Source organism: Talaromyces stipitatus, genomic scaffold (genome assembly GCF_000003125.1).
Source record: "Talaromyces stipitatus ATCC 10500 scf_1105507295523 genomic scaffold, whole genome shotgun sequence".
Taxonomy (NCBI): domain Eukaryota; kingdom Fungi; phylum Ascomycota; class Eurotiomycetes; order Eurotiales; family Trichocomaceae; genus Talaromyces; species Talaromyces stipitatus.
Window position 1 is genome coordinate 4,893,089 of NW_002990113.1, and position 27,875 is coordinate 4,920,963.

At 47.8% G+C, this 27,875-nt stretch overlaps 11 protein-coding genes across 13 annotated transcripts, besides 2 other annotated features; 6 read left to right on the forward strand and 5 right to left on the reverse strand.

Moving 5' to 3' along the window:
- Nucleotides 1–1,035: 1,035 nt before the first annotated feature.
- TSTA_077450 (C6 transcription factor AlcR) lies at nucleotides 1,036–3,217 on the forward strand (the record flags this gene model as incomplete). The annotated part of the gene is made up of 2 exons (XM_002341729.1): nucleotides 1,036–1,239; nucleotides 1,284–3,217. 2 exons carry the CDS (start codon nucleotides 1,036–1,038, stop codon nucleotides 3,051–3,053), a joined length of 1,974 nt encoding a protein of 657 aa, XP_002341770.1. The 3' UTR covers nucleotides 3,054–3,217.
- A 2-nt stretch (nucleotides 3,218–3,219) lies between these two features.
- Nucleotides 3,220–3,261: a sequence feature (CT-rich).
- Nucleotides 3,262–3,548: 287 nt separating this feature from the next.
- Nucleotides 3,549–4,607, forward strand: TSTA_077460 (uncharacterized protein; the record flags this gene model as incomplete). The annotated part of the gene is made up of 3 exons (XM_002341730.1): nucleotides 3,549–3,587; nucleotides 3,654–3,882; nucleotides 3,967–4,607. The coding sequence occupies 3 exons, from the start codon at nucleotides 3,549–3,551 to the stop codon at nucleotides 4,605–4,607; spliced, it is 909 nt and encodes a 302-aa protein (XP_002341771.1).
- Nucleotides 4,608–4,719: 112 nt separating this feature from the next.
- TSTA_077470 (uncharacterized protein) lies at nucleotides 4,720–5,448 on the forward strand (the record flags this gene model as incomplete). Its single annotated transcript, XM_002341731.1, has 2 exons — nucleotides 4,720–5,085; nucleotides 5,230–5,448. The coding sequence occupies 2 exons, from the start codon at nucleotides 4,720–4,722 to the stop codon at nucleotides 5,446–5,448; spliced, it is 585 nt and encodes a 194-aa protein (XP_002341772.1).
- An 874-nt stretch (nucleotides 5,449–6,322) lies between these two features.
- Nucleotides 6,323–6,868, forward strand: TSTA_077480 (uncharacterized protein; the record flags this gene model as incomplete). Its single annotated transcript, XM_002341732.1, has 2 exons — nucleotides 6,323–6,587; nucleotides 6,615–6,868. The coding sequence occupies 2 exons, from the start codon at nucleotides 6,323–6,325 to the stop codon at nucleotides 6,866–6,868; spliced, it is 519 nt and encodes a 172-aa protein (XP_002341773.1).
- Nucleotides 6,869–7,023: 155 nt separating this feature from the next.
- TSTA_077490 (carbonic anhydrase Nce103, putative) lies at nucleotides 7,024–8,501 on the reverse strand. 2 transcript variants are annotated; one of them, XM_002341734.1, is made up of 2 exons: nucleotides 8,334–8,501; nucleotides 7,024–7,848 (listed from the first exon to the last, which is right to left on the reverse strand). In XM_002341734.1, exons 1-2 carry the CDS (start codon nucleotides 8,338–8,340, stop codon nucleotides 7,229–7,231), a joined length of 627 nt encoding a protein of 208 aa, XP_002341775.1. In that variant the 5' UTR covers nucleotides 8,341–8,501; the 3' UTR covers nucleotides 7,024–7,228. The 2 variants fall into 2 exon arrangements, with proteins under 2 accessions (XP_002341775.1, XP_002341774.1); XM_002341733.1 differs by lacking the exon at nucleotides 8,334–8,501 and having other exon boundaries at nucleotides 7,024–8,122.
- A 355-nt stretch (nucleotides 8,502–8,856) lies between these two features.
- Nucleotides 8,857–10,674, reverse strand: TSTA_077500 (uncharacterized protein). Its single transcript, XM_002341735.1, has one exon. The coding sequence runs from the start codon at nucleotides 10,590–10,592 to the stop codon at nucleotides 9,051–9,053; it is 1,542 nt and encodes a 513-aa protein (XP_002341776.1). The 5' UTR covers nucleotides 10,593–10,674; the 3' UTR covers nucleotides 8,857–9,050.
- Nucleotides 10,655–10,697: a microsatellite.
- A 1,648-nt stretch (nucleotides 10,698–12,345) lies between these two features.
- On the forward strand, nucleotides 12,346–14,187 carry TSTA_077510 (DUF409 domain protein). Of its 2 annotated transcripts, none has more exons than XM_002341737.1 (2): nucleotides 12,346–13,514; nucleotides 13,569–14,187. In XM_002341737.1, exons 1-2 carry the CDS (start codon nucleotides 12,475–12,477, stop codon nucleotides 13,978–13,980), a joined length of 1,452 nt encoding a protein of 483 aa, XP_002341778.1. In that variant the 5' UTR covers nucleotides 12,346–12,474; the 3' UTR covers nucleotides 13,981–14,187. The 2 variants fall into 2 exon arrangements, with proteins under 2 accessions (XP_002341778.1, XP_002341777.1); XM_002341736.1 differs by having other exon boundaries at nucleotides 13,587–14,187.
- Nucleotides 14,188–14,927: 740 nt separating this feature from the next.
- Nucleotides 14,928–21,570, forward strand: TSTA_077520 (proteasome activator subunit 4, putative; the record flags this gene model as incomplete). Its single annotated transcript, XM_002341738.1, has 3 exons — nucleotides 14,928–15,361; nucleotides 15,412–20,815; nucleotides 20,867–21,570. 3 exons carry the CDS (start codon nucleotides 14,928–14,930, stop codon nucleotides 20,927–20,929), a joined length of 5,901 nt encoding a protein of 1,966 aa, XP_002341779.1. The 3' UTR covers nucleotides 20,930–21,570.
- TSTA_077530 (3-ketoacyl-coA thiolase peroxisomal A precursor) lies at nucleotides 21,064–22,423 on the reverse strand (the record flags this gene model as incomplete). Its single annotated transcript, XM_002341739.1, has 3 exons — nucleotides 21,064–21,862; nucleotides 21,923–22,367; nucleotides 22,414–22,423. 3 exons carry the CDS (start codon nucleotides 22,421–22,423, stop codon nucleotides 21,064–21,066), a joined length of 1,254 nt encoding a protein of 417 aa, XP_002341780.1.
- A 314-nt stretch (nucleotides 22,424–22,737) lies between these two features.
- TSTA_077540 (uncharacterized protein) lies at nucleotides 22,738–23,618 on the reverse strand (the record flags this gene model as incomplete). Its single annotated transcript, XM_002341740.1, has 4 exons — nucleotides 22,738–22,915; nucleotides 22,971–23,038; nucleotides 23,099–23,441; nucleotides 23,496–23,618. The coding sequence occupies 4 exons, from the start codon at nucleotides 23,616–23,618 to the stop codon at nucleotides 22,844–22,846; spliced, it is 606 nt and encodes a 201-aa protein (XP_002341781.1). The 3' UTR covers nucleotides 22,738–22,843.
- Nucleotides 23,619–24,196: 578 nt separating this feature from the next.
- TSTA_077550 (uncharacterized protein) lies at nucleotides 24,197–26,844 on the reverse strand (the record flags this gene model as incomplete). Its single annotated transcript, XM_002341741.1, has 3 exons — nucleotides 24,197–25,197; nucleotides 25,245–25,825; nucleotides 25,885–26,844. The coding sequence occupies 3 exons, from the start codon at nucleotides 26,842–26,844 to the stop codon at nucleotides 24,297–24,299; spliced, it is 2,442 nt and encodes an 813-aa protein (XP_002341782.1). The 3' UTR covers nucleotides 24,197–24,296.
- Nucleotides 26,845–27,875: the final 1,031 nt, after the last annotated feature.

Here is a 27,875-nt window from a genome sequence, read left to right on the forward strand (position 1 = left end):
CGCAATACAAACCATTCCGGTGGAATACGGACTACAGCTCTGAGGATCAGACTGTTCAAGATGCGATGTGGGATTCCATAGTATGGACTCACGGTATGATCGCTGTTGACAGGGAATGGGCCAAATCTCAGAATTGGCCCGAGACCATGCCTCGGCCCAATAATAGCAGTCAAGCGGTATATCTGCTGGAAGCATACCATGAGGTTCATTGCCTACAGATGATGAGGCGGATGTTCAAAGCAAGTCTGGAATCTCCTGTCTCGTTATCGAATCATCAGGCACGACATCTGGATCATTGCTTTGACTCTTTGCTGCAAGTACGTCGCATATTACTTTCCAGAAGCTAGTTAATTATGCCAACTCTCTGTTAGATGATCATGTGCAACGCAGACTCAACGCCTCTATACACGTTTGGGACCACTATAGTAGGGGATGGTCAGATACGTAAATGCAAGCAATGGGGCTCTTTAAGAGACTATGCAAGTCAAAACTCAGCTTGCTTCTTGGCGACTAAAGGTGAAGCATTAGATGAACATTTCAGTCATTGTGGCTATGGAGACGGACTTGAAACTTTTACAGATTGATGTTCTCTTCATGTCCAATGAGTTACTACTTGGGAGTGACGAAGATTCTGAATAAACTACAAAATCTTACGTTCTAGAACACAGGCTTAGAGGAATACACCAACAGAACAAAAACAGTCCTAATGACATGGAATGACTTCTGACTATTACAAAAATGGGCAATACTCTCTATATGAGTTGATTTCCTGATACTATTACGCAACACTCAGTCGCTCACCACCAATGCAATCCCCTTGACTCTGCGTAAGGTGTTGGAATATAAACCAATTCCACTGGGTTAAAAAATAGTATACCATTTTGAGATTGCAAAAGTAGGTGTTTAAGTGGGTGAGAGAGCACCATTTTGACGCTAAGATTTCGGCTCCGCATCAGACATGATTGGCTTCACCGACAGGAAAATGTAACCGCACAACAAGAGATGCAACTTTCCATTTCACACCATTCCCTCAAAATGACTTCTCAAAGTAAGCCTAACACGCGGAGACTGATGAGCGTTGTCAAATTGGAACAATGCACAAGCGCAAACAGTTCCACAGTTGCGATCGCTGCCGCCAGGGTCGCCGGGCCTGTGATGCAGCAAAGCGAGGGATCAACCCTTTTCCAACGACGACTCAACCACAAAGATCAAGCGGACAGCAGCTTGCATGCTCACTTTGTGAGAGGGCTAAAAAATCCTGTACTTTTACCTGGTTGCGTCAGCGGACACGTGGCCAGCTTCCGGAGTCGATTAAGAGGAGGTATTTGAGGGATGTGCCTTTGGTACACGATATACCAGCCCGCCTAGGACAGGATTCTTCAACTCCAGCAGGGCAAAATGTGCAATCGGCTGGGAGCGAGGCCAATACACAATTATTCCTCCACCCGGATATACAGTCTCTGGTCGATGAAGATAGAATCGCTCGAGCACTCGGTAGGGATGTAACTTCAGATCGGCTCCTCGTCGTATATGTATCAAGCTTTGAGAGCACAATCTCGAAATGGGCCACTCTCAGCAATCAACCTCCAGGTATTTCTCAATACCCGACTCTTCATAATACATTATACGACCGAGTTCAACGCCTTGATCACAAAGCGTCCGCTCTAATAAGACAGCACACGGGTTCAGACCACTGCCATAGGGCTACCAGAGTGTTGAAGTTAGCAGTCATGACGTTTTCGAGCCAGTCGAGCTGTATCGAAAGAGCAGAAACTTCACAAGCATTTGGGGAGATGTTTGTCCCTGTGAACGACTTTCAATCGCTACTCTTTCAGACTCTATGGCATGAAACTCGAAGATCTCTTGAATGGTTTGCCGACTGGGATTGTCTCGAAGTAATCCTGGCAAGAATCATCTTTTCTTTGACACAAAGTCCTTTGAATCATCCGGAAACAGATTCTCGACACGAAGGTGTGCGAAATGGCCCACATTTGTATGACAGCCCTGAGAGTATGGCTTTGAGGAAGGCTCATTTAGACAAAGCGCTGCAGTCTTTGTCTTTCTGGAACAGGGAGATGCAACCTCTCCTTCAGGTCCCAGAACGATTGGAACATTCATTGATTGGTTTTAACGACGACGACATTACCGATTTTTGTGTATTGGTGAAATTGGCCATTATTTATGATGAGACAACGGCTGTGTTATGGAATCGCACTATACAAATCACTGAAGGAAAAGGAGATATCAGTTGGTCACGGGGTGGTTGCGCTTTACAATCGTCGAGCCCAGATTCGATTGGACAGGCCGGACAGTTTCTCAAGGCCCACTATCTCAAGGCTTCATTATGGCGAAAGCTAGGACAATTACAAAGACTCGCTCGTCATGCAGACGCTCTCACCAGCAACCTCGAAACGTACATCCAGGAGACCCTTGAAATCTTTCACGAATGGAACGGGGCTTGTGCATCGTACATGAAAACCTGTATGGAGTCAATTACCACCTCGCCATTTGACCTAGAAGCGTCATGCTTTGGTCATGCGGCACACTGGTACCTTGGTGTTCTCCTTTTCGCAACAGAGGTTGAAGTTTTAGACGCAACTGGCCGCTCAGACAGTATCAAAAGCTCCCTTCGTCGGTCAACGGGTCTCACCGGGGAATTGCGTACGGACAGTATCTACGCAATATCTGATTTGGCACGTGCTGCTAATTCATTGACCACAGAAGGCCTGACTCGCCAACGTCGTACATACTACGAGCATCCACTCCTTGTTGATCCGCTATTCGCGGTGATCCATATCGCGTTTGCGGAGACATGCGAGACGTTGTTGGAATGGAGAAATCTGCTGTTGCTCAGGCTTTCGAACGAGAACCTAGACCGTTCTATTGAGGATACTAGTCAGGACGAGACATTTCTTGCTAACCTGTCGGAACGCTTGAATCATTGTATCGAGGCACTTGATTTGCTGGGGAAGAAATCTGGCGTATCGAAAGGGTACGCCTGTCGTATGAGGACAGTCCTCGATATGGGATTATATTGGCCTGACAAAGGTTGATTGAAGGGAAACCCGTCAACTCAGTTCTTTCGTCAACAAAGATGTAATTCCAATAGAAACAACCATGGCAATGGCCAACAGTTTCCATGACAATTGTAAACTAACAAAGGTTTCATGCGACGGACAAAGTGTTTGTTTTGTCTATAAATAAAGGAGTTTCTCCGCCCTTCTTCTTCTTCCTTCTCCTCTTTTTCTTAGTTTCATCTTCGACAACTTTTCGTTTTACCTTTTACATCTTCATTCTTTCGAATACCTCTTTTACACACTTTCAATATTTAATAGAGCTAGCTACTTCCAGCAAAACTACCACAGCAATATCTGCACCTCTTCAACCACACGACTTTTCAATATCCGTAACATGGCTTGATATGGATTACTCGCTGGAGCCCGGCTTCACACTGCCAGTGATGGTCAAAGTCACGGTCTCTAGTCTAGTCACGCGCGGTCCCAGTCGATCCTTCTGAGAAACGCTGGCCTTTTGCCTCACATAGATAGATGGTATGGATCGTCTTCATCCCGGAGACACCCTGGATTGTAAGACATCGAAGGCGCGGGGGATGCCTTTATCCCGATATCTGACTTTCCAGATGAAGGACCTAGGTCGATTCTGATTTTGAATTATTCGACATTCAAGGCATCTCAGGCAAAGCCGGTGGGAATGCCGATTCATCAGGGAGTTCTGCTACACCTCGTTCGTCTGCTCCCAAGAAAAAATTTGGCGACGGTCTGCGGATATCGGCCGAAGAAGTCGTGGAAAAGATGATGACTTCGAGTGGAAACGATGGTGAAGAAGGAGCTGAGAGGGAACACCCTGTGTGGAAGCATCTTCGTACTCCTAGTCCAAACCATTGTCTCGTGGATGGGGACTTGAGACTGGACGCTACTGCAAATGTCGTGCTCGGCATTTAGACAGTCGAAATCGCTCTTCCCCAATACTTCACCGAAGATAACGACGGTTGGTACACGCTGAATCTGTCCCAAATCATCTCAATTTGTCCACAGATTTCTGGGAAGATCTCCTTCCTCATACAAGAGGACGCTGAGTGGGGCATTTTTAGCCCTAAGCATGTTTTCATACTGAAAGATCGGGAAGAGGCTGTGTTCGATCCACGTAAAAGGCCGTTGATATCGCTTCGGGCACGAGAACTAAAGGCTGCTGGCGAGGTTCCAAGCCACGAGGATACAAAGGTGGCTCCCCTTCACAATGTTCCTTCTGGCGACGACGGAATTATTAAGGAAGCTGGGCATGATCGGGACCCCAATATCATACTTTCCGAAGACCTTGAGAGTTTGGTCAATCCTGAAGAATTCGAGGCATTTGCCTGGAAACAGGGATTCCCCGGTCTCGCTTCATATCTCAGCGTTTTCGGACAGCAAGATAGTGCGGCGCCTCCAGAAATCGGCCACGTCGCACCACAGCCGGAGCAGCAGTATTTGCCGTCTATCCCAGAGGAGAACGAGCTGGAGCAGAACCAGGCTGATAGTTTCATGGCTTTGGACTCGCGAATGATTTCACGTTTGAATCCTCTGTGCCAAGGCCTGGGGTTTCTATGATCGTGGAACAGGAGCTACCAAGTCAATAGATTGACATTATCATGTCAGAATCTGAAAATCCTATTCTGGAAGCACATGGGTTAGCCGACCAAGTCATGTAACCGAGCCCACCATGGTTAACTTTACTAGCGTTGTGCCAGAGGATAGCTACATGACAAATACTGCTAATCGACAGGGAGTTGGGTGTTGTCAGGCTCACGGTGTCGAATCCATTGTCACGACAATGGAGTCCGATAACTTCGTGTCAGAGTTTGAGACTCCTATTGCCGAACCAGAAGCAATAATGGATTACCAGACTGACGTCGTCGTGCCAGCACAAGTTCCAACAGCAGACAGCGACAGTGTCATGGCCGGCGCTCTGCAGATTCTCCACAACGAATCGGAGTTGTATGCAGACGAGGTTGACAATTTCCTGGCAACGCGGGCCGACATTCCAGAGGTAAAGCAGCTTTGTTCGGGCTACAGCGGCGTTATGCCTGTATGATACGGAAACCGCCACGATAGAGTCTGCTAAATCGGACAGCCGCTACGTGGCGCCTTCTGTCGATGAGGAATCTGTAGCTGACAAGGTTGACACATAGTGGAACAAGAAGATGTTTCAGCAGACCATGCCATCCCACAGTCTGAGAACAACAGGTCACCTACTGTCGAAGAGGAGCCTGAAGATGATCAGGGCTTCAGAGTCGAGCCAGATTCCAGCACGTCAAAGTCTGAAGCTCCCGTTACAGAATCGCAGAATTCCTTCACGACCCCCTGCTATGAGGGTGATGAACTCTCCGACGAAGAAATCGTCTGGGAGGACGTGGAATTGAAGGCCGATAGTGCCACGACAGATTTCTAAGATGACACCTCCCGTTGGCGAAGGTGCTGACCAGATTGAGGTTGAACTGGGAGTCGTATCAGGAGCTGAAGATTGCGACGTGGTATCTGTGACGGGCCTGGCAGCTGTATCGCGTTGGCTCCTTGTCGGAGCCCTAAGCCCTAGGGAGTTCCAAATCGGGATATCTCTTTGTCTTCACAATTTCCCGATTAGGCTCCGACGAGAGCCGTACGCACACATACAAAAGTGATCTCTGCCCGCGGCTGAGCGTGCTCCTTTCCTTTTTTTCCTCGTGCTTAGTTTTTGTTCGACTAGTTACCTCTTAGGATAGAGAATGAACGCCATCACAGTATCTACTGTTGAAATAGAGCTCGCGGGTGGCCACGACAATGTCGAGATCGCTGGTCTCACCACATCTGATCGCTTTTTGAGTCCTATTATGGTAGAAGACGAGGGTGCAGATCAGGCAGGCGATATCATATCGACAAAGGCCCACATTCGAGTCTGAGACTGTCCAGACTTCAGGTGGAGTGAAATGATTGCGATTGATCTGGCAGACCAAGCTGCACCGGGTGGAGGTAGATCAAGATCTACCCGAGTCTGATATCACCGGTGCTTCACTGTCTGTATACAGTTGAGCCAGGTTGATCACGTACCGACAGTTGTTGACGAAAGCCCGCTGGAGTCTGAGAGCGCACATAGTCTAGCCAGCCAAAGAGCCCCCCGTGCTTGACTACGAGCCCCCTAGGGTGAGATTCCTGTTTACACTGATTCGCCCGCTGACGAATGCACCACGGTTGATCAAGAAGATAGTACTCAAGCGACCAAGTTTGACTATGGATTGCCCGGGATTAAAACTATTTATAATATTTCGCCTAATGTTCAGCAAACCAGTATGCAATCCGGCAAGGTCAACTATGGATTCTCCAAGATTGAGACTGTCTACACTGCTTCAGTCGCTGAGGAAGGTCCCACGGGTGACCAGTTCGAGGATATCAGATCCGATCAGCTTCCTGTGTCTCACGAGAGCGCCGAGGACAGCCAGACTCTGAACTTTGCGGAACAATACGACAAGGCACTACACCACACATTCCGAACCAATGCATGGACTTCAATGCGCATGTTCCTACCTACGCTATTCATTATTGCCCTTGCAATGTGTGCGTATTTCAACGACCTACCTCCAGACCTTTCCACTCCGACAGATACACTACGCACTGAGAAGTACTACGCAGATCATGTCGGATGGATGATGGGAAAGGCGCGCTACACTTCCTTGACCAATATCGGATATTCTTCCTCTCCGCGCGAATGTTTTGTGGGATCATCAAGCAGGGTTTCGCCATCTGCTCACGTCTCCTCCAGAGAGACCACTTCGATTTCGATGCCAATCGAAACTGTGGATCTCAGGGGACTTGTGAAGAACTTTGACACTACGTGACTCTGTGGCGGTTAATTCTCCAGAGTCACCTGCCACAAGTCCCGAGCCGATGATAGCAGCATTGAATTTGATCGGGCTTTGGGTTGGATTCCTGAGCAGTGTTTGGTTGATCAGAGATTTTCACCAGGTCTGTCTCGGGATGTTGCTTTTTATTCCACACTGAAGAAGACCTTGGCGGGAAAGGCGGAGGTGTTTTGCCACGCTGGTCTTGATTCAATTCTTGTCGATATTGTTAGGGATTTGGCTGTATTTATATACTTGTCCGTCTCTTGTATTTAGAGCTCGCTTGTTATAAACAATTCAAAAATGTACCAAAATGTACTCTATCGTATGTATCTCCCTTCTTCCTGGAGAAAAAGATTAAGCAGTCTTGAATGCCGTCAACCGTGCCTTAATCTCCTCCTGCGACTCCTCATCCCCATCAACAGTCCTCAACAAGCCCGTGGCAACATCATAAACCAGCCCGGAAACCTTCAACCCCCTCTGCTCCATCGCCTCCAAAACCACCGACTTTTCCTTAATTTTGGCCATCCCGTCCAAAACATTGAGTTCAGCCAATTTCGAAACCGCACTCTTCTTATCCAATTTCTCCAGCGTCCCCAAATTTTGAGCTCGCAGTTTCCGTAGGGGCAATAACCAGGTATCCAATACCCCCAATTTAGAATCCCCCAATGCAGCATTTACCCCCCCACAAGAGGTATGACCACATATAACGATTTGCTGCACTTTGAGCGCACCCACGGCAAAATCAATCACGCATGAAGAACTGAGATCTCCTTCATGGATGATATTCGCAATATTGCGATGCACAAAGACGTCACCTGGATTCAGGCCGAGGATGGTGGTCTCGGGGCAGCGAGAGTCGGAACATCCTATCCAGAGGATTTGGGGCTGTTGGCCATTTCCTAGGGAAGCGAATTTTTCGGCGTAAGAAGGGGCCCAGTGGGATTTGTTGTATTCAAGACCTGATTGGAGTTTGTCTGTTGATTTGGGCGGAGTGGTTGACATGTTGTTAGTTTGGGTTTGTCTGTGTGTTGTAGGTTTTATGAAGGTAGAGAGCGGGGTGTGATGACAGGAGTGGCGTTGGAGGTGTCGCGAGACAATGCTTTCAGATAGAATAGGACGCAGTAGAGATTTTGGTAGTTGCATAGAAGCCATCTCTCGAGTCCCAGTGAAAAGGAAGGAAAAGGAAGGAAAAGGGAAAAGCAGACGAATGACTCAATCCATCAACTTCAAGCGGAGTAGAAACCACCGCGATACAAGATACAAATCAGACCCCCCCCAGGCTCCAATAAAGCAATCCCCAAATCGGTACAAAAGATAAAAGAATGACAGATATGTACCATAGATGTAGCAGCGTGTACAAGTAAAAGAGAGGGAAGAAAAAAATCAACAGAGTCAAACAAAAGAGGAAAAAAACGTGCCAAGCCAAGGAAGAAAAGAGAACCGGTCATTATCTACGTACCTGCCATGATTTGCGTCCACTCGACTCAACTTCAACGATACTCTGCGTAGTCTGCGTAGACTGCAAGTAGGGTAAAAGCAAGAAATATCAAGGGAGACGTCCCTTAAATATTCCCCTGATCGAGACGCGATACAGACCGCAAGACAGCCGGGAATACCGTCGAGGTTCATTCAGATAGAGGGAGAAAAGGATCTGCTTCCTCTTTGGACCGTTTTGGAATGGGGAATGGCCAAATCCCGAGGCACGCTAATCCTAGACTGACACCGGCCCTAGATTTAGTCTAGTCCCAGCTCGGCCTGTTGGGCCCAATCAGCTGCGCAGGATGGAGCCATTCAGGGTCCAGAATGGGCGAGTCCTCGGGGTTATCTGTGAGGTTATCGTACGTTTTAGATAACCAACACCACAAAATGGACATATATTAGCTGTGTTATAGCTTCGTGTTGAGATTATTTCAGTCCTCTGTCGTCTCCATAGACCCAGTCTACACTACCGTGAGCATCCGCGCCAATAACTTCGTCCAGATGAAACATGAATATGCCATTTCGCTTGATAAAAAAAAGGGGGGGAAAGGGAGACTGCCTATATACACACAATGTTCCAGCACATCCGGAACTCCTCAATATTGAACACGCTAGAACGCCACCACCAGATGGTCCACAAGAATAAAGAAAATACGAATTTGCAATTGCAATCAGCAAATGTCGGGTATATGCAAGACTAATGTTTCTTTCGTCCAAACATCGATGACAACCGGCGCCATTTCTTCTTCGCTTTTGAATCTTCCTCTTCATGCGTGTCGTCCGTGTCTTGCTGTCTCACAGGATCCACGGAAAGATATCTATTCCCATCTTCTATCGCCTTGTCCACCTCAATATCCGTCCATCTCGAATCCGGATCCGCCGTCAAACTTTTACTGCGCCGACGTGTTTCGGATGATGCATCGTACTCTGACAGTCTGTCCCGACTGATTTCTGAATGTGTGCTCCGCCGGTTGATCATCTTCCTCCGACTAAATGAATTCATGCGTGATGTCGATGGGGTCGGTGTCGACGGCCCTTTTGCTGATTTGTCAGGCATTGATGGGTCCCCTTCAACGCTGAGGTAGGTTGATGATCGGATCCGCGGCGACAATGGTGAGACAGTCCGACTTGTGTCTCCATTACTGAGGGATTTTGTCGACCATCCTTCCATGAACGCTACCCAAGTACCCGTCATGACTATCAACTGTCGCAGCTCTTCATCTGTATTGATCAACCCTACCTCAGGCCCGGACCTCATCGACGCCGTCGAAGGTGAGGTTGGAGGACTGTGCTCGTCATCACCTTGCACAGTAGGAGAATATTGATCAAAAACAGTCAACCCTTTCCGAGTCATGGAGGCTATGACAGCATGGCGACGTGTATTCGGATTGATGACACTAAAAGTGAATCGTCCCGGACTAGATGGTGCTGACGATGCAGTTGAACTCGACAAACCTGTCCCTTGCCTGGGTTTCCTATCCCGAGCCACCCATCGAATTTTCTTTGAACCTGCAATCCCACTCTTGGACACGAGTTCATACGAACCATTTGCTAATGGTATACCCTCCCAGCATGCCCCCGAACTCAAAGCCACTTCGACTTTTGATCCGCGCGGATGATCTTCCGACGCCGGTCCACATTGACAGATCGTCGCTACCACTTCCCGCTGTTCACCGCACGATTCATCAGAGGAAACACTACGGTCATCGCCTGCATGTACTTGCTCATACATATCACTCGTCACAATCACCAAATCCTTCGAACCAAACGCACGCGTACTGCCAAGCGGTCTTGAAAGCCTACACACCAACTTAGTCGTCATATCCGGCGGAAGAATATCATACTTGGGGAACGGTCGAGACGAATTATGGGTTTCGTGTAACTGAAGAAGAAGCTTGGGCCGAAACTTTAATCGTCGACGACTTGCGACGGGATGAGCAAACTGATACAACGTCTTTGGACGACTTGCCACCTGACGAGGCATGGTATATTTCCTGGCCTTTCTCGCATCGTTCTGTTGTTCGTTGTCTCCTTCCTCCTCGTCCCCGCTCGACGAACTCAGGTCAGTTTGACTGGGCCTGGGGGTGATTATAGCTGGTGGGGATGCAATGCCGTCTTTCAGTGGCTTCACGAAGCCCAAGGACTGCGGGAGTTGGAACATGGGACAGGCGGTTGCTTGGGAGTATTCGTGGCGATGGGCTGCGGCTGCGTCCGCCGTGAAGCCGAGACTGAATGGCATGGATATGGCGCCACGATCCAGTGCAGACACTAACAGAGCATGGTATCTTATTTTATATCAACTTTTTTTCCTTTTCTTTTCTTTTCTTTTCTTTTTCCTTTTTTTGGTGCTTCCGAAGTCAAATTAAGAATTACCCCGCGATTGAATAGAAGACGGGATCTGCTTGACAAGACAACAGTCAGTACATGTACAACTGGAGGTAGAGATGTGGTGGCACATGGACAACCATCCGATGTCTTCTTCGTCGCAACGAAGGAAGAGGTTGAAATCGGGTTTAGTTGGGTCGAGAAAGAGTTTACACAAGACAATCAGATGCATTGTCTGAGGTCTCAGTTGCAGAGAAGGCGCACGAGAAAACTCACCTAGGCAGCACAACACAGCTGAAAAGAAGGGTCCAAATCTACTGGCTGAGTTGAAGGAAGCTGACAGGGCATAACAGTCACTTTTAACAGCTGCCTCGCATTCCGACGTGGTATCGGTCGAGCTGTTTAAAATGTAGCGGGCTGAGTGGTATGACAGGAGGATGGAGAAGTAGAAATGCCAATCTTTTTAAGTTATATCTCTGTTCGTTCGATCCGTCCCTTCCTCGCAGGTGTAAGCCTAACGGAGGTATAAAAAACCTAGGCTCAGCTCCACCGTATTTTTGTAACGTACGTAGTCTAGCCGCGGTGGATCAAGCCAAGCCAACGCCTTTTTGCCTCTTAGTCTATTATTATTCATTAATTCTCTTCAGCCCAGTTGAATAATCCAGGAACACTGCAGCTCTGCTTAGAACGATCTGCTTGGAGAGCGTATGTACGTACATATGCTTAGGTTAGAGATTGGTCAGTATTCTTCCTGATTCTGAGGGTCAATGTTGTTGTTGTCGTACTGAAATACCAATACATCTTATCTGATCTGACTGACTAACACTGATTCAGCGGCGGAATCAGCAGAACCGACTCCGCACCGTACAGGCAGCTGCATTATTTCTTATACACGGAACGGATCTTGCTGTCATGTGACGTACGCCAATAACTTCAAAGAATTTGTTAGAATATAATACAAGTACTAAATAAAATACAAGTAGAAGACTCTCGAGTGACCACCGACCCAGTACGGAATGCCCGATCGCTCGGTCTCTCGGCCGCAAGAACTTCCGAGCCGGAATCCGGCAGCCTTAGTATTTATTTTCGCGGAGCTAGCTACCTCTAAGTATCTCAGAGTCTCTATGAGATCTACTATTAGTGGACTAGACGTGGATTTCATGATCTCCGCGAGGTTTGATATTGACTCATCGACTTCCATCATGTCACGACTCAGCGCATTCTCGATGTACTGCGTCATACATCGAATTGCGGGGGCCTGAGATCCGGTCGCGGAAGCCTTAGCGTCTTTGCTTACGGACGAATGCGTATTTACCCCTCGTCGTACTCCGTATTCGTATCATTGACTGTTTCTGTCTCAGGCAGCAGAACAAGATTCAGTTAGATTACTAATCACTACGAGTCGTATTTGAACTGTAATGTAAGTGGATCAGGAATCCTTGTGTTGTTCACTTGCTGAATTTGTATCCTCATCTGTCGAATTGAGCTGTACTACAGAGTAGCTCCGTAAGTAATACTGACAAAGCGCTGTATATCCGTGTGTGTGCAAAGGTACAACGCTGATTCGCCAAGAGTCTAGTCCATATGAGGTTAGACAATTCTAGCTACTATCTCACCGCTCCCGCGGGATGTTATTGCAAACCTCAGTCTAGATCAGTTCCTGAGATGCGATCCAATCGCAACAATGTGAAAGCGACCCCAACCCCGACATTGATTTATCTACGCTCCAATTGCTCGCTCGTACGTTCCCTTAGTACCGACGGCCGCTGCGAAGAAGAAAGTTCTTCGTACTTGCCATGAGTGCAGACAACAAACCCATAGACTCCACGCGACAAGCGATTGTTCCCGACCACGGTGATCCGTATTATCTTCGCAACCCCGTCAGATCGTTATTGGTGCTATTCTTAGCCTGGAAAGCGATCCTGTTCCCGATCATCGCAAACTGCCCCGGTCTTGGCTACGACACCTCCACAAACCTGTTGGCGTCCGCGGTAGCTCCAAGCTTGCCCACATGGTTTTCAGTTCAAGCTTCTTCTTCGGGTATATGGAACTTTGTAAGATGGGATGCTATATACTTTGTGCGCGTGGCAGAGAGGGGATATCTGTATGAGCAAGAGTGGGCTTGGGGTTATGGGTACACGCGCTTGTTGAGCTTTCTTAGCTCCGGTATATCATTCAATTCGATGATGCCTTTCAACTTGACTAACTTTACTTCTTCAAAAATAGCTTTCGCAACCCCTAACGGCGTCTCTATAGCAGCAATTGCAATTTCCGGCATCGCGCTGTCCCATCTCACCCACTTTTGTTCGGTTTTGGTCCTGCATACCCTGACCGAATTGTTATTCGGATACGAAACACGGTCTCAGAAATTGTTCTGCCTGGTCTCCGCTGCGCTCCATGTTATCTCCCCCGCAGGGGCATTTCTCTCTGCTCCCTACACCGAATCGCCTTTCTCTTTCTTGAACTTCACCGGCTTTTACCTCTATTCGTCGGCATTGCTTGCCGAGAAAGCTGGGAATCGAGGACGGCGCGATATTTTGGTCTTGTTGGCAGGTATTCTGTTCGCGGCAGCTACTACAATACGAGGAAACGGCATAATAAGTGGTTGCCTATTTGCATACGACGCCGTGCAGGGGGTCCTGCAATTCCTTCATCATGGACTGTCAATTGACTTGATCCGTCGTAGTGGTATTGTTGTGCTTGGTGGGATCATTGTCGCTCTGGGCTCGATCATACCTCAGTACATTGCTTACACCGAGTACTGCGGAGCCACATCCCGGCCGTGGTGTGCGCGATTTTTGCCTAGTATATATGGCTGGGTCCAGGTCCATTATTGGTGAGTGCTCTCTCCTCTCTCCTTCCTGCCGAGACATCTTATTGACATGTACAGGAACAACGGCTTTTTAAGGTACTGGACCGTATCTAATCTACCGCTTTTCATCCTCGCGGCCCCTGTGCTCGTGGCAATGCTTTATTCCTCGTTTGTAGCGCTATCAGGGCGTCTGGGACCATCGCATACTGATCACACGCCTATATCCAAAATGAACACCTCCCAGTCTGCAGTGCTTCGTCTTGCCATTGCGCAAGGTATCCTCGCACTCATGACACTCACCAGCTTTCACATCCAGATCATCAACCGCATTGCATCTGGCTATCCCGTATGGTACTGGTATCTGGCTACCTCGGCATGTGGATCTTCCAAACCGCTCAACAATCGACTTTTCCGCGCCGCTGTACAAGGAATGACCATGTACGCGCTGATCCAGGCGGTCCTGTTCGGCTCGTTTCTTCCACCAGCATGAGAAGATTCTAGCTTTGTACAGTAGAAATCATCATTGATTACCTCTGACTCTTGATTTATTCGCCAATAGTTGAACTTGGAACTAGGGTCCTTAGAGACCCCGACTATGTAGCCACCGCGCTAGCCCAGATTGGTCAGCTTCGATTTTGGCCCGGACCTCCTCACCGACGAGTCCCCTCTTTGCTAGATAGCGTAAGACAGGTAGTCATCGAGCCGTAGAAGAGAAGAGTAGATTGTAGAAAGAAAGATTGATTTCTAATCTGACTGTATCATGATTCGACTGGTGTGCAGGTTAGCTTTGTCCAGTATGGCAATGGAGATAACCGGGGATTTAATTGATCCGTTGACTACCGCACTATGTCATCCTTAGTGGCTGCACCCCAAGCAAATCAGCGATGCGGAGCTAGCTAAGTTAAACCACTCGTGACAGTCTAATAAGTTGCTTACTTGGATACTCCAAACACGTCCATATTGTTCATATTCATCTGATCGGTTGATCAAATTTCTTATCTATTTCTTACTTTTCGAAGTTACCTATTTACGTCCGCTTGTTGACAGAAGAAGGGCGGCTCACTTTTGCCTCACCCGCATCGTCGTTATTATCGCCCGATCTCTTCTTTATCGCAGCAAGTGCCCTCTTATTCAACCGTCGACGAGGATCTACCTCCAAATTACCTCCCCTTATCATCGCGTTTAAGCAGATGCCAACCATATCAAGGTTGTGTCAGCTTCTTAAACGCTCCATTAGTCCCGCTGAGAAGTTCATCTTCTCATGAGGCGGTGCATTGAATGAATTGTATGTCTCATCATTACTGGCCTACTACTTCTAATCTATCTCTCTGTTCCCAGTGGAACAAATCATCAAATTCATGCTAACCCGCCCAGACGAAATATTTTGATTTGTCGTCTACCTCACCGAACGTGAAAGCATAATCGAATGCCGCTGCCATGGACAGAAGCACCGCAGATCGAATCGCCTCTATCCTAACATCGGAAAACTTCCAAAATGGCCACGAGATATCGCGCGCTACATCACCCGGCGGCGAGCCCGTGGAAGCAGACGGCTCCAAAAAGGCCAGAGTTCGGCCACGCACATACCCATACTTTAGCTACTTGCCGTACCAGACGGAAGACGACAGCCAGCGAGAGCATAATTTGCATGAAATTCTGAATTGCTTATATGTTGCAATCAGAGCTGGAGACTTTAATCCTGGCGCTGTGCACTGGACCCGAGAGCTCAGAGGATGGCTTTCGTTAAAGTTTGATCCTACCAGGGAAGAACGGATTAAGCTTGTGAGGCTGTACTATGAGTTGTCGCTCGCTCCGGGCATAGATCCGAATGTATCAGAACGGTTCGCGAGCATGTTCATGCTTCTTACAAAGTAAGCTGGTCCGCTGGGTTTGTTAGAATGTGGTGGCTAACTGGCATTAGACGGAAACATTACCTTCGACCGGTCAAGGATCTGGTGCTGGACTGGAAACCCTTGTTCAAAGAATTAAAAGCTTTCGTATTGCCAACAGAGTCCGGCTTGATTCATTCCACGAATCTGAAACGTAATATCAAGACGCTTACGAAGCTCTGCGCGTTTGCTCAGCTCTACTTCGACCCATGCGAAGTACCAGCGATGCTGGAGGAGTTTCTTCCCCATTTCACCACTTCGTTCTCAGAAGGTGCTTTCGTCGTTGTTGGATTGATGAATTTGCTGTTGCCCACATCTCCCGCACCGGAGCCTCGGGATGATTTGCGGCCGCAGAAATTCCTTCCTACCTACTTCCACCTTTGGTCCCTTGTCAATCGATCGAAAACGTTCGATATGACTTTCCTCGATCTTCTGTCTCGACTGGCAAGAGACTCCTTACCTGCGTCTCATATTCCATTCTCCGAATATGGTATTTTTACCAAGGATCAATCCTCGGTCATTTTCACAGCCATCCTCAGACTGCTTGAAATCCCCGTTGGACAAGCCACCTCTCCATACAGTGCTCTTGTCGATATCTCGTCTGGCCTGGGAATCATGCTCGACCGTGATTCAAGGAAGCACCCCGTTGCGCATCACATTGCTCGCTGGATTGTCATGTCCTTGTCACCCGCGTGCTTGGATTCGCCAGATTCTATTCTTCACCAGCTCGAGGGTCTCATCCAAGCCGTGGAGACATTCTTCCATCCCTCCAACTCCGGAAACTGGACCAAAACCCTTGCCCAATTGGTCTACTACCTCTCTGACTTCTTCATCATGCGGTGGAACCGCGAACACAACGGAGAAATGGAAGTACCCCCTGAGAGGAAACTGAATGAGGCACTCAGAAAGCGTTTCGTGTTGTGTCTGCGTGATGTGATCTTCATGGGTATCTACGCAAAGAGTGGCACAGCAATGAATTTCTCTCTATCTACTTTGCAAAGTCTAGCGTACCTTGAACCTCAGCTGATTTTGCCTGGAGCTCTACAACGGATTTATCCATCTATGCAAGGTTTAGTTGAAGTGCATCGAACAACCTCATCGCTCAGATCTTTGCAGATTCTTTCCAGAATTATTGCTCGTACCAAGGGTTTCCGTTGTCATATGACGACCTTGTTGGGTCTTGCTTTACCTGGTATTGATGCCAATGATCTTGAGAAGTCTATGCACGCTTTGTCTTTTATCCAGTCAGTTTGCTACAACATCCCGTTTGAAGACTTGACGAAAGGACGAGACGATGTGAATTGCAACATGCTAGCCATGGAGTGGATAACAGGCGAGGTTGAAAGAATGGAGATAGAGGGCGCCAATGTCCAACTCAATTACGACACCGACTTGAGCGATGAAACCGAGGAGATGATTCTCCGTTCATCCACCACTGGATTTGGCGAGTTCCTGATCTCCTTCCTTGGTCGAGTCTTTACTCTTTTGGAGAATCTCCCTGACGCTTCGCGGGTGAAGAGCGGTTCACCTGAAGAGAATGTTGTCAATACTCTTCCGGCAACACTCATGCCATTGTTATCGGCTCTATCTCCAGAGCTGTACGACATGGCTTTACAGAAAGTTGTTGACTTCGTGTCAAACCATGTCATTCATCAAGCCAGGGATGCAATGGCATTCATCTGTAACGCTGTCTGCAAGGTCAATCCCGAAAAGGCCCTCAAACGCTTCGTTCCTCTATTAATTCAGGCAATTCGTTCTGAAATCGACGAAAATGGTGCAGCATCTACTCGAACGACGGGCTCTGAAGTTCTCCCAAGAGACAGGGCACTTGTCTGGAATGTAAGCATGCTGAGCATGTGTGTTGTCCACGTCGGAAGTGCTGTTCTCAAGCATAAGCAAGAGCTTTTGGATATTGCGATTTACATGCAAGAGAAGTGCAAAGGCATCCCGACTATTCACGTTTCGAATTTCATCCATCATCTCCTTCTCAATCTTACGGTCACCTATACTTTGGACTATGGCCTTTTCGAGCATGAAGATATCAAAGACGGCATCAAAATTGAGCATTGGGGCTATCGTCCTGATCCTCGTAACCTCAACATTAACTGGCATATCCCAAACAGAGCAGAAATCGAGTTTGCCGTAGCACTCTTTCAGAGTCAAGCAGAAAGCGCTTTGTCACAACTCACTGCCCTGACCGATGGCACGTCAAGCGTGAAACGTGACGGAAGTGGAAAGGAATGGTCAGACGAGGTGACACGCAAACTTGTGCTTTTACGGCTTATCATCTCTGGTATCTCTGTACTTTTCGATCCAAAAGCAGCTTCCAAGGCTGGTGATGACAATAATGCGGTTTTCTCGGGGTCCAGTGATGTTGAAATGGCCAATGGGTACGTCACTGAGGGTGAAGGTCAGGACGAGAATGGCGATTCTTCCCTTGACAGTTCCGACGAAGAGACCGTGCGAGAGACTTTTACGTACCCTACTGGATACTCACTGACAGAGGATGATCCATTATACCATACCATACATGATATCAGAAAGCGGGCGGGTATTGTCCTCCATGATGTACATCGGTTCTTGACAGACAAGCAGGAAGACGACGTACCTTGCTTTGGAGCTCTCTACACCGCTTATCGATCCTGGTTCATCGATGTAGGCATTGAAAGATCAGCTCACGTCTTGGATCGAGTGACACGTCTTCTTGCTGCGGACATTCATCCGTATAAAGTGAGTGGAGTTCGCAAAGACTATCCACGACCACTTCTTGTCAGAAGAGCAAACGTCTATCACTTACAACGTCTACGACACAATGCCGCTCCTCGACCAAGATCAAAGCTCGACGAAGTACTCTTCCTTGATTTAGCGGAGTCGAGTGTTTCACTATACACTGATATCCGACGGAATGCTCAGAGCGCCGGTGAATCTGCATTGAAAGCTGTCTGGGGATCTCGATTAGTGGTTATACCTCCTTTGCTGAAAGCTTTGCAAAAGGCCATTAAAGAGAATGACCACGCTCGTATAAAGGGTGCATTGTACTCACTTTTGTATGGAAGTCTAGCCAAAACGGTAGGACGCCATTGGAAGTATACCCCGGACGTTGTTCGAGCCTTTATAGATGCCAGCAGCGTCGACAAGCCGTCTGTGCAGAAGTTGTGTTCAGGTGCAATCTATCAAATCATGGACTACGGACGTCCGCTGGAAAGAATGGCCGTACTCAATGAAGAACTCGTCAATGCTATTGCGCCGGCTCAGAATGTCGAGGAAACGATTACTCAGAAGCGCAATTCCATCGGCAAAAAACGAGTTCAGATCGAAAGCAAGAAAGCAGAACTTGCCGAAGAGCTCGTGGAATTGGCCCGGACGTCTCACTGGAAAATTGCTAGTCGGGCTGCTAGCATTGTGGTCAGCATGGGCTTGAGATTTGATCACATTGCGAGCGAAAAGCTTATCAATTTGGTAACTACGGGATCTATCGATACCCATCCTGGTCTTCGTGGGATGTACTCCCAGGCATTGATAGCTCTTTTCACTATGATCGACCTTCGCGCCATCTGTAATCACAATTACGAGAATTATATCCTCGGAGAACAGCATTTCCCGGCCCGGATTCAAGTCGCTACCAAACGATATGATAAGGGTTGGACAGAAGAGTACTTGGCCAGCTTTGCTAAACCTGACGCAGAATACTACATCGATCATGACTTTCCGGGATGGCTTGTCTGGTCAGACAAGATGCCTGCCTACAAGGCTAACATCAAGAAAGATATTGAATATGACGAAGTGGAATGGAATATTCGAAAACATATGGGTCAGCTTCTTGATCGTCAATGGTTCCGCAGTTTCTTTGCATACCTCAAACAGGAGCCTCGGGACGCGTCCGCGGACAAATTCCGTATGGCTTGTGCGATGATGTTGTTGTATGTCTTTGAGTTGATGATTCGAGACGAACTTACTACAGCTACATTTAAGGAGATCAAGGAGGAGGTTGAGATTGTCTTTGAGGATGGAAGCGATAAACATCAACATAGAGCGACGGCAGAGATTCTTGGTGCGTTAATCAGTTCTGTTGCAGATACAGATGTTGAGAAGAGGAATATGGTTTGGGAGTATGCCTTCCCCATGGTCAGGAAGATTCTCGAGGATGGCCTTACCCCTGAGAATTCTGGTTACTGGACGACTTTCCTTCACATGATCCTTCAATGTAGGGATCCTCGTCGTGCATGGCCGTTGGTCGATTGGCTAGCGTCCTTCAAGCTTGACATGTCGTCCAATGCAGCTTTCAAAGAGAGCTCAAAGATTAGTCTGCTACATCAGTGTATCATCGACGCAGGATGGCATTTTCAGCTTGAGAAGCCGATTGTCGAAGATTTTGTCTCTCATCTTGACCATCCTTATAAAGGTGTTCGCGAGGCTATGGGTCATACTCTGGGATCGATCTTCCGGACAAGGTATCACGAATCCCATGCCGACGTGAATACTCTGGTCGAGGCTCAGAAATCATCGTCTGCAATTGGGACATATCCGTATAATCCATCAAAAGAATTCTCGGAAATGATGACCACTGTCTTTGGGAGGCTTAAAGTATGGCGACATGAACGCACGCCAGGCCAACAGACTCCCTCATCCTACACATCTGGAAGCAAGACAGTGTTGCTTTGGCTGGACTCAACTCTTTCCTCCCATGAATGCACACAATTAGTACCTTTCTTTGCGACAACCTTCACCGAAGAATTGCTCCATATGATGGATGTCAAAGAAGACCCCGAACTCCAATCCCTCGCATACCATGTTTTCCGCCACCTCCCCAATATCCCTTACCCAGCCGAGAATGAGTCTGCCTTTATTCAGGCGTTGGTCCATATCGGACAACATGCGACATCGTGGCATCAGCGACTCCGTGTAATGATCAACATGCAAATCATCTACTTCCGACGTCTATTCTTACTTTCTGCAAGCGACCGCGACAAACTCTTCGAATGTATCGCCAACATGCTCCAAGATAGCCAACACGAGGTCCGCGTCGGCGCATCCGCGACATTATCCGGAATGATCAGATGCTCCCCCGTCGCATTACGAGAAACATACGTTCAAAAATACCAAGAACGATTCACAAAAACTTTGATCGAGAACCCATTACCCAAGAAGCCGAGAAACCACATTGATCGCGCAGCATCCGCTACATCCAGTCGAACAGGTACACCTACACCGGAACATACGCGGTTGATTATCGTTCGACATGCCGCTGTCTTGGGTTTGGGTGCTTTGGTTCAAGCTTTCCCCTACGCGAGTCCGCCACCACTTTGGATGCCGGATGCTTTGACGACGCTGAGTACCAAGGCAGCCCACGACCCGGGTGTAGTTGGTTCGAGCGTTAAGAGTATTATTAGTGAATTCAAAAAGACGAGACAGGATACTTGGCATATTGATCAAAAGGTATCCCCACGTTTTCTCCTTTCTTTTTTGATGATTTACTAACTATGTTAGGCTTTTACGTCAGATCAACTTGAAGATCTATCAGGAGTTTTGTGGAAGAGTTATTTTGCTTAGATAGCGATTTCTCTATCGTAGGAACAAAGATGAATTATTTGGTTTGACTAGATTATCCTTATTTACTGTAGATTCCAAAGGCTCGTTAAGACTGCATTTGAAGAGACTAAATATACAACCTTGAAAGCACCAACCTACTCAGCAACCCAAACAGCAGCCATCCCCATCCCCGTCCCAATACACATACTCGTAACACCAATCTTCTTATTCGTCCTCTTCAACTCCGTGAACAACGTGCCCACCTGTCTCGCCCCTGTACAACCCAACGGATGCCCAAACGCAATCGCGCCACCCTTGGGATTAACCTTCTCAAACGGCAAGCCAAGTTCCTTAATACACCACACGCATTGCGATGCAAAGGCTTCGTTGATTTCATAAATATCTACATCTTCCTTTGAGATTCCAGCCTTTTCGAGCGCGAGGGGGATCGCTTTCCATGGTCCAATACCCATGAGTAAAGGCTCGACACCGACAACGCTGGCCGTGACGAATTTGCCGATGATCTTTTGGCCTAGTTTTTCGGCCGTGGAGCGTTTCATGAGTAATACCGCTGCCGCCCCGTCGGAGACCTGCGACGCGTTACCGGCATGGATACTTCCATCTTTGGCGAACGCGGGACGGATCTTGGACAGTGATTCCGCTGTGATTCCCTCGCGAACACCATCATCGGCCTTGACGGTGATGGTCTTTTCATCCCCTGTCTTTGGGTCGGTCCATTTCACTGTTAGAGGATGAATTTCCTCGTCAAATAGCCCCGCCTTTTGAGCTTTGATAGCCTTTTGGTATGATGATGCGGCGAAAGCGTCTTGGTCTGCGCGAGAGATTTTGCGGTCTTTGGCCATTTGTTCTGATAGTACGCCCATGGGCACTTTGCAGTTTGCGGCTTGCATGTGGTTTTCGAGGAGTTCGGAGAATTCAGTTACTGCGCCGGGTCTGTCTCTCATTAGCATTTTCATTTCGAAAGTACGATTTCTTAGAGGAAAAAGGACGTACCCATATTGAAGACTCATACTCTCCACACCCGCACCAACACCAACCTCAATCTGTCCCGCCCTGATCGCATTCGCAATATCAACCACAGCCTGCAATCCACTAGAACACTGCCTATTCAAACTCCGCACAGCAGTCGATTCCGGAAACCCCGCAACGAGCGCCGCAGCCCTGAATTCAGTCGCTCCACCACCGGGAGGTAACACTGATCCTACGGCGATGTCCTCGACGAGTTTTGGGTCAATTCCACTACGGCTAATGAGACCCTGGAATGCGCCAACCAGTAGGTCAGCGGCGGCGGTGTCTTTGAAACCTCCCTTGCCGCCCTTGGTGAATGGGGTGCGGAGTGCGGCGGTTACGACGATGTCGTCGGGGTTTTTGGATGTGATGTTGTCGGTGGGTTTGGCCCCGGATAGGTGCGAGGAAACCTGTGAAAGGCGTTGTTGTGCTGGTAGATGTTAGTTATGTTTTGATTCGGATGTTGATCAACTTACCTTGAGACATGATGAATGAATGTATACGGAATCAGAAGACTATAAAGATGATATAAGGGAGAAGATGCAAAATGAAGAAGTTATCCCCTTTTGTACTTCGTCGTCAGCGTAGTATATTTGAAATTAATCAAGAAGAACCCCATAGTTAGCCGGCCAGCTATTATATCATTCCTCGTGAAACAGCCGAGGCATCTCGTATCAACATTTTTCCGATCCGTCCCTCCATTTAATTGGCTGTAATCGTTAGATAGGCAGTGGATATCATTCTGCACGTGATCTACAATGCGGCCTTGGTAATCAGGTATATCTCGGCGAATTGTTGTTGCATGTGAAAGTCTTTTGTCTCGTCAGCTGAGCTGATATTACAACTATTTTACATACGATTTGATATACATAGTTGCCATCCAGAAACAAGCAGTTCACTAATCGATTATTCCTTCTTTCTACTCGGCGGTTGAGCCGAGAATAAAGAATTGATGGAGGCAAAAAAATCCTTTCGGAACTGTAATCTCTATCAGTTTCTGTTCTCATAACTTGTTTCATAGTATAATACTCACATCTTCAAAAGGATGAACCTCGCCTTCTTTGCCCCATTCCATAAACAGTAGCGAATATACCACCACAACTATTCAACCTGTCAGTACCGTCACCCCGCACAAACCTAAAGAACCGGGGGGAAGCGTACAAATAATTATCCCCCACTGCGCCAACTTTGTAAACTTGACCCATCTCGGCCGCGCATATTTGAGTGCTGCTCGTCGTCTATATTTCCGTTCTAGTCGTAATTGATGTTTGGGTGAGAGTTTGGACATGTCTGGTGGCCATTGACGTTTTGGTTTGTATGGGCTGTGGTATTCGCCTTCTTCTCCTTCGTGGTCGTATTTGTAGCCGTCTGATGAGGTTTCGGGGGTTGGTCTTTGGGATGAGGAGAGTCGGAATGGGGATGAGGATAGAGTTGAGGTGGATGTGTAGGGTGCTCGTTGTTGAGTGAATATTCTTTGCGATATCGTCGCATTTAGAGGTTTGTTCTATACAGAAATCAACGATTAGTACAGGTAAACGATCAAAGTAAACCAACGTACGTTTAGACATGAGCAATTGTAATAATTCCTTGATGCGATCGCAAGTGCCGACGGACGGAGAACATTCTGGCTATGTCGAGTAGTCAATTCGACTAATGGCCGTAGACACCGTACACTCGCCATGTTAGTTGCGATGAAGAGGAAATACGTAGTGTGTTGTTGACTGCTCTGTCGAAGTTCGCGATGTTGAGTTGTGGAGACGGGCAATAGGAGACCCACTCAGCTAACCTATTAAGTTTTTAGTATGAATGCACTCTAGATATATGTGGATAAACCTCATGTCCAGGAAACAAGCACTCTTTTCGAGGAAAGGCATCTAGAAAAAGAGAATTGAGAAAAGAAGACCGAGCCGGGGCTCGTATCGGAGGATTAGAAAAGAACAGGTACTACTATCACCAGTCATCGGTACGACCACCAGGTCAAACAAAGGAGGACGGAATAGGGGCCCTGGCAGCCTTCGTCCATTCGAAGATCTACCGCCATACAGATAAAGCAGAACTAAAATATTGTCAAAATCGTCAATTCATTCCTCAAATCATTATATACGCCTGATGTGATCATGGTCATGTCATGTCATGTATGCTGCGCGCTTTCAGGTCCAATGGACATGCAAAAATGATTTCTGAAAGGTGCATAAGCTTCGAACAAGCAAGCTGAAACTTGAACAGCAATGAAAACAAAAATTGCAATGAGGCTCCTTGCCTCTCACTCCAACGCCCAATATCCACAATACGCCAATCATAAATAATAGTCATAGAAACACATGAAAAGAGAAAGAGAAAATGAAAATGAAGAGAATACTCAGATCCATCCGTCGACGTCAGGAATGGGACTGGAAGACTTCTTCTCCAAGTTTATGTCGAGGGCCAGCTTTGGTGGCTCATCGATAGGCTTCTTTCTAGAAGATTTGATTGGTTTAGTTGGGGAACCAGGCTCTGGTCCTTCGCGGACGAATCTGTAATCCCAGCCGTCGTCTCGAGCTGCAGCGACCCATGTCTTCAAACAGTCGTGAACGGCACCGTAAAATTTCTCCTTGCAGGTACGCATACTTCCGCCCATTGCCTTTTCGAATCCGGAAGCACGGAGGTCTTCGCGAAGAGCATTGCGCTGCTCGGTCGTAGGCTGGCATGCAATAAGGCCGTTCATCAGATCAAGATGTGTTGCAAGGTAGTTTGTTGCGTCCCATTCGACGCCACCGACATACGGGGCAGCTGGAACCGGTGGCCTAGGTGTAGGGAAATGCTTCTTCAAGTAATCTCCTTGCTCCTGGTCAGCAATATTGTTGTCGCGATTCAGAGGAATAACATTCAAATGATGCAGGAAGATCCAAAAAACTTCTTTGGTAACATTCGTTACTTCTTTGCACCACACTCGGTATGGACGAGACTGGTAGATGTTTGTAATAAACTCAACCTGCTGCTTGTTAGGGTTAGGATCACGCAGATAGCCAAGAATCTCAGCAGCTCGCGCCTGCATTTCGCCTTCCGGCGCAGTAGAAAGGTGAGTGAAGAGAAGGCTAATAATAACTCCTCTGGTGGTGAACTCGCTAGGTCCTTTCTTCTCTTCGTCGAAGATCATCCCGAGCAATGCTGGGAAAAGCTCCTTGCTCAAGGCTGTCAACCTCTGCAAGGCAACAGAGGTTGTACATAGAGCTTTGAGACAGAGTAGAGCTTCATGGAGCAGGTTATCCTCGTGTTCCTCCCTGCAAACGTAAGTGATATGCGAATAATCTTGCGGAAAACGACATACCTCCATTCGACCTTCATAATACGGTACAGAAGCTGGACGATCTCATCCATTCCCTCACCGGCGATAAAAGAGTCTACCCATGCTACAGTTTCATTACGAAGAAGTAGGCGGAGCTTGTGCAGTTTTCCTACCTCAACCAACTCGGGTTTCTGGACCTCTCTCAAATAGTGTATGAAGTCGGCGGGCTCTGCTGCGGTGTCTGTCGGGTTTGTGGCATGAAGCGAAGTGGAAGAGGTGGACGCAGTGGGCATCATGTAGGGCCGCGAGAGATCGACCGATTTTGGACGCTTGAACGAGCTAGCACTGTTCGACTTTTGATGCTTTTTGGGTGAAGCATCACCTCGTGAAGTGGGAAATGGTGACCTCGCACGAGAAAGCGAGCGTAGACTCTTATCGCGAGTCTGAGAGGCGCCAGATCGAGCATCTTTTCTTCCGCGTCGGCCAGCACTATCAAAAGTACTGGATGTTGCTGAGTTGGGACATGAACTTTCGGCTTGATTCTTTTGGATAAAGTCCGCCTTAATGTTGGTATCCAGAGACCTCATCTTATCCCGCATGTTCATAGGAATGTTCCGCGCGTCCTAGATGCGTCAGTTTTTTTTTTTTTTTCTTTCTTTCTATAAGCTTTGTATAAACTCACCAGCAGCTTTTCGAATTCATTCTCAATCTGCTTGCTGTCCTGGTCCTTACGCATATCAGCTTCTTTGGCGTTGAGAGCCGACACGGCGGCCATCACGCGGCCACCGCTGTGGTTGGAGTTTCTCTTTGATTCGTGGATGGAACGGGAATCGGACGAGTGCTGGAACTCAGACTGCCTTTCTGGGTTTCGCTGTTTGCCAGACGGAACACGTTGAATCTGACCCAACATTTCCTTGACCTTCGCTGTGCCGGATGAGATATAGTCCGATTTGGGTCTGGGTTTCTGGACCAGAGTAGGCTGATGATCGTAGAAATTCCGTTGTTTGGAGGGAGAATACTGCTTCGGAGTGTATAGAGAAACCTCCTCCTCCAGCGACCTTTGGCTTCCCGGGACATACACATTGCCCTTGGGATCTTCCAGTGGCTGGGTAGCAAATTGAGCCCAGATAGGAGAGACAACTTCCGACGTTGGACGCTGGTTCTCCTTGTCCTTTGGCTCAGTCACAGCCTCACCTTTCCGTCCTCGATTTGACCTTTTCAAAATTGCTGACAGACTAGCTGTCGACTTCATCTTCTTCATCGTCTTTCCCAAGGAACCCTCTTCATCCGGCGAGTCAGACGATGACCGCGGCTTCTCCTTCTTTTCACGGTCCTTAATCAAGGACCTGAGCGAGACAGAGCTCTTGGTCTTCTTATGCAACCCTTCCTTTTTGGGTTGTGTACCAGCGGCGTCCCTGTTGTGTGCTCTTTCCCCCAACGGCTGAGCATGAGGGTGATCGGCCGGGAGGAAACCCGCATTACCCAAAAAGCTGACTCCCGGCATGACGGTTGGTAAGGCGTCACCGGCCGTGGCATTTCTTTTGTGTGTTTTTGACGGCAAGATGGAGCGTAGCATCGACGGCTTGGCTGGCGGGCGACTTGTGTCGTCGAAGATGGTCGGGGGATGGGCGTTGGAAATCATGGCACGTTGATTAATTTATAGACTCTGTAGAACAATCAGCACATGAACAAGCTTCGTTAAGTATAAGGCTTACCGCCGCGCTCTTAAAAACAAACGCCCTCTCGTACGATTATGCAGAAAACAACGAAGAGAAATAAACAACACCCAAAGCGGAGCTCAGCAGAAGAGAAGCAAGGGCCCGACCAAAAGAAGCAACATGAAGAAGAAGACAGACCGAGGACGCAGTCTCTACTGGTGACGAAGAAGAGAGAAAAGAAGGAAGAAGAGGGAACAGACAGAAAATAAGAAGCTCGCAATGGAAACCAAGTTGCTCCGGTTTCCTTGAGCAACTTGTCTGTTCTGAGATAGGCTCTCTCCACTATCAATTGATGATTTGATAAAGGAATAATTGATCAATTCTATCCGAGATGGTAGAATCCTCCGGCCCCGTGCTGCCTGTAAACATTGGGTGGGGGAGGAGAGCGTTGCCGGGCAACCCTAATTTCGGCCAACGTCCATGATCCCAGACTATATCATATTAATATCTGCTCTATTAGAGATTGATTGTCTGATCAGCAACATGACATCGGTTTATTTGTTTCTATATCATCCGAGTGTTCCATTCTCTTATGTAAAAATGACCTTGACCTGGCTGTTCAATTGCTATTCAGGATTGATCGCATACAACTGGCATTCATCATCTTTCGGCAATTCAGCGGGGTCTCTTGATCTGGGGATGTTTATTTTCCTGCAATCTAGGATCAAGGCCAACAAATACATGCATACTACATGCCTGGAGAAACTCAAAACAAACATACCAGACCGCTATTTATGGGAGGTTGCTGTGGATATGACTGATGATTATGGGTAGTGCATTTCATGAGATTATTCGGACGCTCAACTTACGTGGCCATGCAGGGTATCGAAGCATGAGATTCACCAGTGTACTGGAATCAGGAAATCCGGGGTAGGACGGATGTATCTTTTGGCCAGTCACCTATGCCGATAAGATCCTGGAACCTGAGATGCTGCTGGATATGTTCTAGATCTCT